This window comes from Saccostrea echinata, unplaced genomic scaffold, assembly GCF_033153115.1.
Source record: "Saccostrea echinata isolate AGI-Se365-2 ecotype Australia unplaced genomic scaffold, CSIRO_AGI_Sech_v1 ptg000008l, whole genome shotgun sequence".
In the NCBI taxonomy this organism is placed as follows: Eukaryota; Metazoa; Mollusca; class Bivalvia; order Ostreida; family Ostreidae; genus Saccostrea; species Saccostrea echinata.
The window spans coordinates 6,828,473-6,843,908 of NW_026889757.1; the positions used below are offsets into that span (position 1 = coordinate 6,828,473).

The following is a 15,436-nucleotide window of genomic DNA, read 5'->3' on the forward strand; positions in this document are numbered from 1 at the left end:
ATTGGCTTGAATGCATTTTCGTGTATACTCACGCGTAGAGACATTTAAGGAATGACTGTATAACCTGGGTTGGGGCAGTTTACGCTTAATAAACCGCAAAGCAGTTTATAAAATAACTTAAACTGTTCCAACCCAGTTATACCTGTATAACCTGGGTAGCTATTAAAGTCATTCTTTATAATTAAATTTCCACCATTTAGTGTAGAAAATAAGACAATTTCTCTCTCAAAAATGCCTTCAAATTGTGCATATTTAAAATGTAACGTCGAGCGGATTGATACGTTTTTGACTTAAATCATTGTAGCGTAGGCAACACAGTTTATACGACATAAACTATTTTTTTTATCCAATCAAATGACGCGTTACAACCAAAATTAAATTATATAAGGAGAAACTCGATTCTAAATGACGTCACAATGAGGCTAAAGAGACGTTAATAAAAATATAATGATATAGGGCAGCGAGAAATTCAAACAATGAGTATATTTTTGTTGCCTTTAAACATCTAAAATGTAAATATAAGAGATGGTTTTCAGTTTAGTATGAATTATTGGTGTGTAAATCATACAGACATGTCACGTAGGCATATTTCATGAAGCGCGCTCCCTTAATTGAGAGCAGATCAATTACGAACCCCTGGAAACATCAGAGGTGGGGTCAAGTGCTATGTGGACGGGTACAGGTAAGCATTCACTGTGTACCGGTGTCACACCTGCCTTGCATTTGAAACTTTGTCTTGATTTGGAAAATGGAGTAATTAGTAGTCAAAATAAGTATGAAAACAATGGCCGAACAATTGGTATTGAACATGCCTGTCAAAATTCGATCTAACAACAAGCTGGATTTGTAAACTTGGTCATTTTAAAATATTAAATTGTGAAATGCTGACGTTATACAAAATTGTTAATTCCATTATATGAGAGTACACTAAGTGCCTCGCATATAACCGACTTATAGACATATATATATATATATATATTTACATTTGCAAATGTTTTCTTTTATATAACACTATAAAAAGCAACGCGTATCTATATCCGTATAAACACAGGTTCCTCGCGTCATAAACGTTCGACGTAATTTCTCAGTGACGTCATAAAGGGTCGATGCGCAATCAGTGGATCAAACACGTGCCGTTGGGTTTGAAAAATAAAACGTTTCACGCGTTAAAGATTATAATCAGGCAAATATAAAATATGAATGAGTCACAAAAGTAAATATAAGTAATAAGGTATCATTTTAAAACATCTATCGGGCTATAAATACGGGTTGGTACGTTACCATAAAGCCCTTCGGGCTTTATGGAATTTGATCTCGTGACCAACCCGTATTTATAGCCCGATAGATGTTTAAAAATGATACCTTATTTCTTATATATATATATATATATATATATATATATATATATATATATATATATATATATTATCCAAAAAAAAAAGTCTCAGTGGTCGGAATAAAATACTTAAAATAAAGAGGAAAAACACGAAAAACCTCTCAGTAAAGCTTTAGGCCTTTCATTCTATCTTCAGAAGCTTTACAAAATAAACAACAGTAGTTACATAGTAACGTTACACAATGATACGCGGAGTATATGACGTCGTAATTGTGAAGTCAAATGTACTATGACGTCATAGTCAATTACTCTTTGCGTTCAGGTAAAAAGTTCGGGAAAACTTCAATAAAAATACAGATATACATATGTAACCCGGGGTCTTAGGGTTGGTTCAGGTTTAGTAGGAATGACTACGTAAAGCTTTCCATCCTTTATTTGCAATAACCAATAGACAAATGTTCAGCTCAGAATATATTTAACCCTGTAACATAGTAAAAGCTCAATAAACAACATTGCAAGAAAGATAACTCTTACGTTCATGTTTCCGAATAAAATAAAAATACTAGTTACTTCCCTTTTATACACAAGACTCAAAAATATTTGCGTCTATTAAAATATCTATGACTGTTCATTATTTTAACAAACAAGGTATTATAAATATACTGATAATATACTCATTCCAGTTTCACTACATACTATCATGTAAAACCTTATTTCACATGAATTCATTAAGAAAATATTTACATGTATGTTTCATCAGTATTATGATCATAGATGTATCATGATATATACTTCAAACATAATACTGGTACTCTAGAAATTATGCTTACCTCACATGAGGTGTAAAGGTCGTTTAACAATAAGTTTAGGCTACGTACATCATCTGATCTTGAGCATTCTATGTAAAGGTAAAAATAAATACACTGACTTCAGCTATTCAGTTCACTGTGCTATATCTATAATTACATTACAAATCCTATCTTTCCTTTCAAAGTAAATGTTACACTTATATTTATGCTTTCAATATAATCAGCTATTTCAATAAACATGATAAAACAGGTTTCTAAATATTACTATTATCTCAGAAACAGATATTTATGTATTTAATATAAAGACTATATAGGTATATATAAATCAACTGACCTGATTATGAGAATAAGTTCCAAAGTATAAAAATAAATCAATAAACTGACTGATACTTTCAACAATGACTGCAGCACAGGAACTACTTAACACAATAGACAAATTCCCTCCAAAATTATCACATGATCAAATTCTTTACAATTGACCATAACTGACCAATCAAATACAAGGAAAAGGTATTCCCTCTAAATATAGTTACAGTATGTAAAAGTTAAAAATATTCAAATGAGTGACTTACTAAATTCAAAAGTAACTTACAGTACTATAAATATATTCATATTCAACAAACTCATGTGTTGCAAATTATTCTATAAATAATAATAAATTAATTCATCATTATAAATTGATAAAATTAATTACAAATTTCACTCTGTCACATACTCCCCCTGGTTTGAAAAAATGACGTCCCGACATTTTATTTCACTTCAAAGTCTGAGATGGATGTGACGTCAATATGTCCAGTATTGCCTTCCCCGCTTCAGAACGCAAGTTTTCTAATAAGGGTGAATTAGCTGCTAAAGATGTAAGGCAGTTGATTCTGTCCTTCCAATCTTGTGTCAATGATATCGCAGACTTTGACATCTCGAACTCGTTCGATCTATATCGCATAGGTAGTCTTCGCTCCCTAGTGGATCGACGTAATGGAATCCTCGTCTCTTGATCATTCACATCTGTACGGGTTGTATCTTGGCCATCAAGTGTTTCTTCTCGATTTGTCTCACGTTGCGTAGCGCTACTGTCCCGTATAGAGATATCTTCCTCAGCACTTACTGTGTCTGTAGAAGGATGGGCGTCCCCTTGTACCTCTGTAGGGCCTTGTTGGATATCAGTCTGAACATTAGGTTCACCAATAATATTTGAATTATTGTCTCTCTGTTCTTCCTGACTGAATATATTGTACCTCCATTCCGACTCATCTTCTGAAGAACTTTCATCTAAATCATCAGAATGGGAAAATTTTGGTTCCATTTTCTGTAGCTTTGATCTTCTCTTTGCAGGTACAGGCTTTTGGGCTTTCGAGTTTACAGGTGTAGGTGTGTCATTGAGAACTCCTATGGGTAATAGAAGGTTACGGTGCAGTGTTCTGTTACGTCCTTCTCCGTTTTCTTTCTTTACTACAAAAACAGGTATATTCTCATTGGGTTGTCCGATAACAGTGTAGGGATCTTGTTCCCACCTATCTGCCAATTTATGTTTTCCCTCAAAAGCGACTATTTTCACAAGTACTCTGTCTCCTACTTTCACAGTACCACCTCTAAGTTTAGTATTATAACTTTCTTTCTGCTTGGTTCTGGCTTTGTTTGCTGCTTCTGTTGCTAACTTGTGAGCTTGGATTATCCTTTCTCGTAAATCTTTGATGAATTGTATAGTTGGCTCCTTTTCATTCACACGTAAACCAAATGCTACATCGACTGGTAATCTAGGATTATTTCCGAACATCAAAAGGTAAGGTGTTTGACCAGTACTTTCGTGACGGGTGCAATTATATGCATGTACCAGTGGATTTACATATGCTTTCCAGTTGGCTTTCTTACTTGGATCTAAGGAACCTAACATGTTGAGCAAAGTACGATTAAAACGCTCACACATGCCATTACCCATTGCATGGTAGCTGGTAGTTCTGGATTTCTCCATACCCATGATTTTACAAAGTTCCTGAATCACTCGGCTCTCAAAATTTGCGCCTTGATCTGAGTGGATTCTTTCTGGGATGCCATAATGAACAATAAAGTGATTATAGAACATCTCGGCTGTTGTCTTGGCTAATTGATTTCTTGTAGGGATGGCCATGGCAAATCTGGTGAAATGGTCTGTGATAACCAGAATGTGTTTATAGCCTCCCTTGCATGGCTCCAAAGTGAGAAAATCCATACAAACTAACTCTAATGGAGAAGTGGTTGTTATGTTTACCAAAGGTGCACGTTGATTGGTAGGGGTCTTTCTTCTGGTACATCTACCACATTCTTCAATCCAGGTTTCTATGTCTTTATGCATCCCTGGCCAGTAAAATCTGTCGCGAATTAAGGATAATGTCCTGTCCTTGCCAGGATGACCCATGTCGTCATGAAGAGCTTCTAACACTGCAGACGCATGTTGAATGGGTAACACAAGTTGATGTCTGGTTTCCTCATCCATACATGTCACACGATGAAGTACTCCATTTATGAGTTTCAGGTGGTTAAACTGTTTGTATAAAGCATTGGATCCTATCTCTCTCCTTAATGGTTTCTGTTTACTTCTAACATACTCAATGACACGGTGTATATCTGGATCTAAGGATTGTGCTTTAGCCCAGTCTATGATGTTACCAGTGCTGGTACCTCTTGGATCCATATCGTCATGTATGACATCAGGTGAAAGAGTCAAAGATTCTACATATGATGAAACAGCAGAATTGCAGATAGCTTGGACTGTCTCAATGCTCATAGGAATTCGGCTTAAAGCATCTGCATCAGCATTACTCTTTCCAGGTCTGTACTTAATGTCGAAGTTAAATGCTGCTAAAGCTGCCAACCATCTGTGACCAGTTGAGTCGAGTTTTGCTGTTGTTAATACATAAGTAACCGGGTTGTTGTCGGTAAAAACTGTAAACTGTTGTCCGTATAAATAGTCTTTAAATTTATCGCAGATGGCCCATTTAAGTGCTAAAAATTCTCTTTTGTGTGGTGGATAATTCTTTTCTGCTTTGTTTAAACCTCTGCTGGCATAGCTAATAACACGTTTAAGTCCATTTTGATGTTGATATAGTACAGCTCCTAAAGCATCACCTGAAGCATCAGTGTGTAATTCATAAGGGAGAGAACTGTTGGCATAACCCAGAATAGGTGCAGATGTCAGATGTTTCTTGAGTGTTTCAAATGCTTGGTCTTGCACTGTTCCCCATTTCCACTCTTTCAATTTCTTATTCTTTTCTGTTTTCTTCTTCAGTGGTGTTGGCATGAGGTCTGTTAAGGGTCTGCTTATACGGCTGAAGTTTTCAATAAATCGCCTATAGTAGCCGACAAAACCAAGAAATTTGCGAACTTCTTCAGGACTGTTGGGTTTTGGCCAATTAATAACTCGTTCTGTCTTATCTGGATCCATTTCGACACCTTGTTCTGATACGACATGACCAATAAACTTCACTTTCCTCTTAAAGAATTCACATTTTCCAGGGGATATCTTCAGATTTGCCTCTCTAATGCGGTTAAATACTAATTCGATGTTGTGAAGGTGTTCCTCAAAAGTTTTTCCAAAAATAATGATATCATCTATGAAAACACAGCATATATTCAAGTTGTAATCTGCTAGTAGATTTTCCATTAGTCTTTGGTAGGTTGCTGGTGAGTTGGTTAAACCGAAAGGCATACGGTTATATTCAAAGAATCCTAAGGGTCCAACCGAGAATGCGGTGCGTTCTTTGTGTTCTTCATAAATCTCCACCTGGTGGTAACCGGATTTCATGTCAATATGTGAAAAGAATTTGTTTCCAGATAAACAATCAAGTAGTTCTTCAATCCTTGGAAGGGCATAACTGTCTTTCTTGGTTAATTTATTCAATTGTCGGTAGTCGACGCACATCCTGAGAGTACCGTTCTTTTTTCTCACTAACACTAGATTAGACGCATAAGGTGAATGAGATGGTCTAATGATGCCAATGTCCAATAACTGTCTTAAATGTGACCTCACTTCATCATACATAGAAGATGGTATCCTTCGATATCTTTGTTTAAATGGTACATCATCTATAAGATCTATCCTGTGTTTTATCAAATCTGTATGTCCGACATCATGATCTCCCTTGCTGAATATGTCTGAATAAGTCAAAAGGAGATCTTTTCCACTCTGTAACTGTTCTTTGGTCAAATCACTTTCTGTAATATCAACTTTGTCTAATAGTTGTGTTGTCTCTGTTTTCCATGGTATAGGATTGTTTTCAACAATAACAGGTTGTACTTCACAAATGATTCTTTTAGGTGGAATGGCTATAATTCTTGTTGTAACGTTGGACAATGTAACAGAAATTATCCCATTTTTCCTAAAATGGTATGGTCTGTAAGTATTTGTAACATCAATGTCTTTGTAGTGAGGTGCTAAGATAGACGACTGTAAAATTGATGATGTTTTCTGGTATGGAATTTCTTTGTCGTAATATCCATCAACCTCAACAACACTGTTCGGTGGAATAATAATTCTGTTCACAGTTCTTACTACTGCAAGTCTATTGTCATTCTTCTTCAGTTCTTTTTCTCTTAAGGATAAACATCTGAAGCTTATATACCAGGGCGTAGTAAGAGAAACAGTCTGTAAATATCTCACTCCATGTTCTTGCTTTAGTTGGTGCATCATGGATTCTAATATGTTGGTTCCAATCAAAACAGGTATATGTTGACTGTAATTGCTGTCAGGTACCACAAGCATTACATGTTGTGTTGTTTCACAGCTGTTTTTCGGCATATTAATGTTCACTTCAACATAGCCTTTATACGGTAACTGAGTACCTCCTGCACATTCGATCTGTAGGATATCATCTAAAGTTTTCATCTCAATACTCTGTGAAAGTTCTTTATTATAAAATGATTCACTTATGGTTGAAACAGTTGATCCTGTATCTAGCAGAGCTGGTACATTTTTTCCATTCAAAATAATTTCTGTTTCTGTTGGACTTCCAAATATCCCTGGTGGTATAGGTGTTTTTATGAGATTGTTTGTTACTATGGGACCATGAGATATCCTTTTGTTCCAGCCTAATACCGGCCCCTCTGTATAGGCTTCCTGGAGTTTAAATTGAACCGTGAATGGTCTAGTCTCACACGACATCCTATGGCTATGTGACCAGGTTGTTTGCATCGATGACAGATTATTTCTCCTTTGTTTACGTCATTGGATGTTGCTCGTTGTTGTTGTAATAAGTTGTTGTCAGCAGGTGATGGATACATATTCTTCTGTTGACGTTGTCCGTTGTTCCATTCTCTAAATCTTCCTCTGTTGTTCCTGTATCCTCCTCTATACACTTGAGGAAATTGAGGTTGTTGACTTGCAGATATTTTGTGAGATAGTTGTTGAACCATTCCCTTGAGTTCTTCCATGTCTGATGAGATATTGGCTGACTTCACAATGTTTGGCTTAGATGATTTCTTTGGAATGTGGTCTTTTTCTATTTGCCGTAAAGCAATTCTAAGCTTGTTGTAGTCTTTGATAGTGTCATATTTATAACCGCTAATGTCCTTTAATTCTTGTCGGAGTCCAGTCCACAACATGGAATGTAACATAGAGTTCATGTCTGTGTGTTTTATGATTCCCTTTTCAAGACCTTTTCCTAATATGTCCTCGAGTCGGGCACTCCATGCTGTAATATCTTCTTCTTCCTTCTGTCTAGCACCATAAAAATCAGCTAACAATTGTTCTTTACTTTGTACACCACCATACACACTATCCAGAGTCTGAAGAATATTTTCTATTGGTTTTTCCAATCCTTGATATATAATCATTCTTGCTGCAGATCCAGTCAGGGATCTCCTGATTGCGAAGTCTTTTTGTTCTTTACTGTATGTTGGATCTTTTAGTGTCATGTTAACTTCATATCTCCATACATCGTATGAAACTTCGGATTTGTTGTCTCCTCCAGAAAAAGATCTAATTTTAGGGGGATATGGAGATAATGTAACTGTTTTCTTTGGTATTGTTCCAGTGTCCGGTAGAGTAAGTGGTTGGAGTTGTTGGATAGGCTTCGTGTCCTTCGACTTGATGTAACTTTGAATCCAATTGTCCAGTTCCTCTGGTGTATCACCTTTTGGATTTAATCCCATGGCTTTGAATGTTTGAAACATTTTTTCATATTCACCTTTTAGAGGTGTAGTAGTTGTAAGAGGTGCTGTAGTTGTCATAGGACTAGTTGGTTGTTTAGTGATTGCTGTTTCACCAGTTGCCATGATAACATTTCACTATTTTCATTCACAAAATTTCACAACAAATCACAATTACTAGAAATAAATCACATTCACTGTAGGGTAACTTTTAAATAAGAGCTAACCTGTTGATGGAAACATGATTAACATTGTTTTGCTGCAACAAAATTTTTTCAACATGCATTGTAAACCAAAATCAAGTCTAATTAGCATCCAAATTACTACAGTCCTATTCAAATGCAAGAAAAAAAAATATGTTGCTTTCAACTTAATAAATATTCAAATACATTTAAGCTCACTGTTCATTTTTAACAGAGTCAATTTAAATGTTCAATCAAAGTATGCTGGAAATTTTCACTACCGGAAGTAAACAAAATGTCACTAAAATTGAGGTCCAAACCGTGGAGCAGATATTTCCGGTTCCGGAAACGTCATCCCATAATCACGTTGGGCGCCATTGTAACCCGGGGTCTTAGGGTTGGTTCAGGTTTAGTAGGAATGACTACGTAAAGCTTTCCATCCTTTATTTGCAATAACCAATAGACAAATGTTCAGCTCAGAATATATTTAACCCTGTAACATAGTAAAAGCTCAATAAACAACATTGCAAGAAAGATAACTCTTACGTTCATGTTTCCGAATAAAATAAAAATACTAGTTACTTCCCTTTTATACACAAGACTCAAAAATATTTGCGTCTATTAAAATATCTATGACTGTTCATTATTTTAACAAACAAGGTATTATAAATATACTGATAATATACTCATTCCAGTTTCACTACATACTATCATGTAAAACCTTATTTCACATGAATTCATTAAGAAAATATTTACATGTATGTTTCATCAGTATTATGATCATAGATGTATCATGATATATACTTCAAACATAATACTGGTACTCTAGAAATTATGCTTACCTCACATGAGGTGTAAAGGTCGTTTAACAATAAGTTTAGGCTACGTACATCATCTGATCTTGAGCATTCTATGTAAAGGTAAAAATAAATACACTGACTTCAGCTATTCAGTTCACTGTGCTATATCTATAATTACATTACAAATCCTATCTTTCCTTTCAAAGTAAATGTTACACTTATATTTATGCTTTCAATATAATCAGCTATTTCAATAAACATGATAAAACAGGTTTCTAAATATTACTATTATCTCAGAAACAGATATTTATGTATTTAATATAAAGACTATATAGGTATATATAAATCAACTGACCTGATTATGAGAATAAGTTCCAAAGTATAAAAATAAATCAATAAACTGACTGATACTTTCAACAATGACTGCAGCACAGGAACTACTTAACACAATAGACAAATTCCCTCCAAAATTATCACATGATCAAATTCTTTACAATTGACCATAACTGACCAATCAAATACAAGGAAAAGGTATTCCCTCTAAATATAGTTACAGTATGTAAAAGTTAAAAATATTCAAATGAGTGACTTACTAAATTCAAAAGTAACTTACAGTACTATAAATATATTCATATTCAACAAACTCATGTGTTGCAAATTATTCTATAAATAATAATAAATTAATTCATCATTATAAATTGATAAAATTAATTACAAATTTCACTCTGTCACACATATGCATACATCATTAAATTTATATATATATATATATATATATATATATATATATATATATATATATATATATATATATATATATATATATATATATATATATATATATATATTAAATCAGATTGTTTAGCTTTGGTTTCAACGTACAAATAAAATGTTTTTCTTTTGACGTCTACAAATATCATTTCCTCCAGTTACTTTATAAAAAGGAAATATCTTAAATTTCTTTTGTCCACACACGTCTAAATGTTCACTAAGTGGTATCTGTCTGTATTCTGGCGTGTTGATATGCTGATTATGAATATGAACCCGGATACGGAGAGTGTTACTGGTCTCACCAATATAATATTCACTACACCCTGGACATGTTATAACATATAAAACATTTTGAGTATCACACGACATATTGGCGTTCACTGTAAATCTTCGGCCGTTAAAACGAGATTGCTGATATTCTTGTTTCATCAACTTGTTTGTCAATAATTTACCTCGTTTTAGAAATTGTACATACGTAGAGCATGCTCTTAATACGTATCGAATCAACTGAGAGATATAAACCCCGTATGCAGGTGATGAAGGTATATTGCTGCATAAGTAAGGAAAGTTGACGATTGAAAAGTTAAAGTCATCACGTTTATCATAAAGCTTGGTTGTTACATTACCATTAACGTCTTTTTCAAGTAAAATATCCAAATATGAAACAGATGTGTCAGACTCTGTGGTATCTTTTATCTCAAGCTCACCGGGATATATCGTATCAACATAAGAATGGAAATAACCATTGTTAATTGACAATACGTCGTCGATATATCTAAATGTCGAATGAAGGCCACAGTAAGTGTTTTCTTCTTTTCACGCATCAGACTTTGAACAAATTCTGCTTCATATGAATACAAAAAAAGATCTGCTAATAACGGGGCGCAATTGGTACCCATGGGAATTCCAATAGATTGTTGAAAGACCTGGTCTCCAAAAACCACATAGATATTGTCAATCAGAAACTCGACCATCTTTTTAATGTCAACTTCAGAGTACTTGTGTGTACAATCAGAGTGTTTTCTAACAAAATAATTTTGCAAATGACCAATGACAAGGTAAGTAAATTTAGGAGTTCCATTTTTATTGAAAAAGCAGCTGTCAATGAAATCAAAAAGCCTGGAGTTTAATTCATCGTGGGGAATGGTTGTGTATAAAGTTGAAAAGTCATAAGTTTTTACGCTGTTGATTTTGGTAAATTCTTGTGATTTCAAATTTTCCAAAAGTTCCTTGGAATTTTTAAGTATCCACATCTGATTTACACCACTTCTCGAATATATTGTTGCACAGTACTCATGAAGTTTCTCCTTCACTACTGTTAATATCTTAGTGAGGAGTAAAGAAAGAGGCTTGGTTGAACATTTACTGGAACCCGCTCTGTATCTTTGTCTGTAAGGATTTTTATGAAGTTTTGGAATCCAATATAGATATGGTAATTCAAATTCATTTTGATTGTTTGGAATATTATAAATATTCAAAACTGACATATGATTTTGAAGAATTTCTTACTTAGAAAGGGAACTATGAGTATAAGTTGGATTACCACTTGTAGAATTAAATCCAAGTTTCTCTAAAATACATTTAATATAATGAGCCTCACAGACAAAGACAATGTTGTCACCTGCTTTGTCAGCAGGGACCAGTACGCACTGATCCTGTAATATATATAAGATATAAGACTACATGAGTTTCACATGGCAAACCCTTTCGGCGCATGACGTAATATGTCATATTTTTTTTTATTTAAGTTTCAAACGTGAAGAAAAAAATTAAAAGATATTCCTTTAAATTGCAGGGAAAAGTATACAGGTATTAAAAAGCAGTAATTGTGCAGTAACTCTGCAAATTTTCAAATTTCCGACATTGCGTTTTTTGAACTGATTGATGCTTAAACTAAAGTAAAAAAAGTCTGTTATTGAAGAGGGCGAAAATAATGACGTTTCACAACGATATAGTGCAAAGGATATGTTTTGTTCTAAATTGAGTGACTCCGATTCCGACATCATTGATTTTATGCCGAACATAGAAAAATAAAAACATTTCTAATTAATTGGTTTAGGAATTGCATCAAAGATTTATAACTTAATTTTTAGAAAAAGCACTAGCTCCGCTGGCGACCTAAACACAGTCCTTGTAGAAAGCTACTAGCGTTCAACAAGATATCGACGTTGGTCGTCTGGAAACTGAAATCTGTGTTGGCTGGGGTTGCGACACTTTCCAAAAAATTTTGTCAGAGAGATGGGAATAATATAAATTAACAATGATGACAGTTATTCGGAGTCAAAATCAGTTTGGTTTTAAAAATGAATTACATAGATGGGCGTATCTTTATCAAAAACACATTGTGCAAGCTGGAGACAATTCATTGCGATGCATAACCTTTTCCTTTCTCATCCAATTTTTGATGAGATATTGGATTGAGACTTCTCAGGTATTATTTAAAGTCATTTGTAAATTATAAAATTTTCGGAGAATGCATTCATTATTTTTTTCAGTTACATGCGAAGTCAACGATTTAGCTGGACAACCTTCGTAATTTTTGCTAAAACACCAATATGAATCATATCAATATGAAACTGTAAAAAAAAATTTCCTGAAGTGAGATTCATGAAGATCAATCATATGCACTTTTTTTGGATTTTTATGAAGCCCACTGGGATTTTATTCCTTCCCCGAATTCTTCCTTTTCTTTAGTCTAAGCTTTCTGGATAAGTCGTTCAATGGCATTCTCTAGGGATGTTCATGCTATCGTAACTATATATTAATAATTATGGATAAGGGTTAATAGAAATAACTTCCAATCAAGTTCAAAGCATGGAACATTACAACAACCTGAAATTGGTCAGAACAAAACTTGATGAATTTTCTCATCAGCTAAAGTAGTGGACTTTTATTGCCTTTCTGCATTAAGCATATAACTCCTCATGTATCAAGCAAATTGTTGGTGTTAATTGATACCTATAAGACATAGTAAACACAGTTTAGGATCGGCATCCTTACTTCTATTGTTAAAGTAATTGTTGATTTTGGGGGAGGCGCATATCATATCCCACCCACCCCCCCCAGTAAAATTTAGAAAGTCGTGATAAAATTTATCCTAAAAAGCTAATAACTACAGGAAAGTGGGATTAATTTCTGTAATCATTTAAAGTTTAACACCTGGATCAACCTCCTGGATTAAAGATTTAGTTCAATTCTACATGTTACAAGAGTATTTAAGAAATAAATAGATAAGGTTTACTGTGAGAGAACTTGGTTGGTCACAAGATAACTTCCGTTGAAAAAAAATACAATTGAATTACACCCCAACCTACTCTGTTATCGACCTGATCTAGTGACCCTTGAAAAAGTTCATGCTATTGCTTTCTGGTTGGTTCATATAAGAAAAAAAATATTTGCAGACATTAAGCTTTTTTAAAAAGAGTCAGAAATTAGTATTCGTTTATGTTAAGATCGTTATTTGTTGTCTAGTGATTATTTTTCAAGAAGAAGTTAAATCCATAATGAAAAAGGAAATCAGGGGGAAAAAAAGAAAATGTACGATTAAAAGCATCAATAGTTTTATTATTTAAGTATCAATTTATGAAAAACATTTTATTTAAAATGTATGTTTAGAATATAAATTAGATCCATTTTCAAGGCATTGTTGTGTCATATTATGTCATATTATTTCGTCATAATTGATGTCAACAAACAATTGTGATTTCATCAGTATTGTTATTCAACATAAAAATGTTTCCATTTTTCAGATTCTTTAAATATGCATGTATGTAAATTTCATATTCTCTTGTACGTTTATTTTCCGCTTTAACCAATAAAATTACGTAATAAACATTGTACAAGTGTTTAAGCGGTAGAAAATGCGAATTATTTTTTAAATTATAAGTTATTATTTTTTTCCTTCAAATTTTGCTTCGTTGCTGCAATACATATTGTTCTTGATTTTGTTCCCGATATTTTTTCTGAAAAAAAATCTTAAAAGAAGAAATTTTTATCAAATTTCGATTATTATCATGAAACGTGTCTCAACAATTTTAAAAATACATTTCAATTAGTCATTCATTACAATCCCGCTCCGAAGGTTACCCTTGGATGAGGGTATTTATAAGAAGTAAATTATGACTGTGGAAAGACAGTTGTGAACTTAATATTTTTAAAGATTAGTTAGCATGCCTTGGTAGGTATCTTTTTTTTTCATTGTCATTTCATATACTTATTTATTTGTAAGATTAATACTCAATGTATTTTAAGAAATTGTTATCTAAACAGTTTGATTTCTGGTCTTATCGTGAACGAAAATAACATATATTTGGATATTTCCTGAAATTAGTTTTTGTCTTCTAAAAAAGGCACTTCTTTAAAATTTTAAAGGAATTTAATTTTACTTCTTTTCTTTCGACGAAATACATTTTCAGTAATATAGATTTATTCATTGCACGAGTATTGAATATATTAAACAAATCAATGAAAATAGAACCAAAAAAAATGTAAATTTCGAAAAGTCTCATGAGCAAAAAATGAACTTCAGGATTTGCAGTTCGTTTTGTGTAAAATTAATCATGGTGAGTATGGTATTTATGTGGCTGTAATTCACACTATGATTTTATTTATACTTTGCCATTGAGTTTTTGTTACGTAGACAAGTCAGCATTAATGATGAAGTAATTCTACTGCTATTCACGACATGGTATCTTTCTACAGTCACTGAAAATTGCTTTGATATCAGCTATTGTGTGCAATGCGTTATTTAAGTATGGTGTATCAAATTCTATGATACTATTAACAAAGATATGCATTTCGGTGTTCTTTAACTTAAATTTTGACGCGTTTTTAAAGAGTTTAGCATCTAAGAATGATATCCCTGATATGGCGCCCGAGGGCTGATTCGACATATGATATGAATTTTTATATGTAGACGTTTCGCACGGATCTCAGTTATCCTCATGCATATCTCCTAATCTTCATTTCTTATTATCTGGGTGTATGTCTTTTAGTCTCTTTTAAAACAGTTCGAGAAGCTTCCTCTTCCAACTGTTTCTCCCTCATTAAATTTTTGCGTTAAGTCATTCCAAGTTTTCTCTTTCTAGCGTCCGCATACACCTGGTTCTTTACGTCTCTATTCAGCGAATAACACACAAACCCAGTGGTCTTCATATTCGGTCAAAAAAATACTTCGATATACGCAGTTTTCATGAACTACCTCCCTGGTACTTTGTTTGCTTCCTATCGTTTGATGTTGAAAAAAAAGCTTCAATGTAAAATTGTTTGATCTTATAATGCTCAAACTCAATCTGACAATCTACTCTGTTTCTGTTACTTATTTCGCTTGGTAATCTACTACATATCTGTTACGCGTATTTTGGTAATGGTAATTGCTCGTTAGTAACCTGATGGGAACTTATAGTTCCGCAGCGTAGA

At 33.5% G+C, this 15,436-nt stretch overlaps 1 protein-coding gene across 1 annotated transcript; it reads right to left on the minus strand.

The window, feature by feature from the left end:
- Window positions 1-2,210: 2,210 nt before the first annotated feature.
- LOC133180993 (uncharacterized) lies at window positions 2,211-3,450 on the minus strand. Its single transcript, XM_061315491.1, has 2 exons — window positions 2,480-3,450; window positions 2,211-2,234 (listed from the first exon to the last, which is right to left on the minus strand). Exon 1 carries the CDS (start codon window positions 3,446-3,448, stop codon window positions 2,900-2,902), a length of 549 nt encoding a protein of 182 aa, XP_061171475.1. The 5' UTR covers window positions 3,449-3,450; the 3' UTR covers window positions 2,211-2,234; window positions 2,480-2,899.
- Between the last annotated feature and the right edge of the window lie 11,986 nt (window positions 3,451-15,436).

Excerpts from the sequence above, each read along its gene's own strand:
- LOC133180993 (XM_061315491.1), bottom strand. The coding sequence starts at position 3,448 with ATGGAACCAAAATTTTCCCATTCTGATGATTTAGATGAAAGTTCTTCA.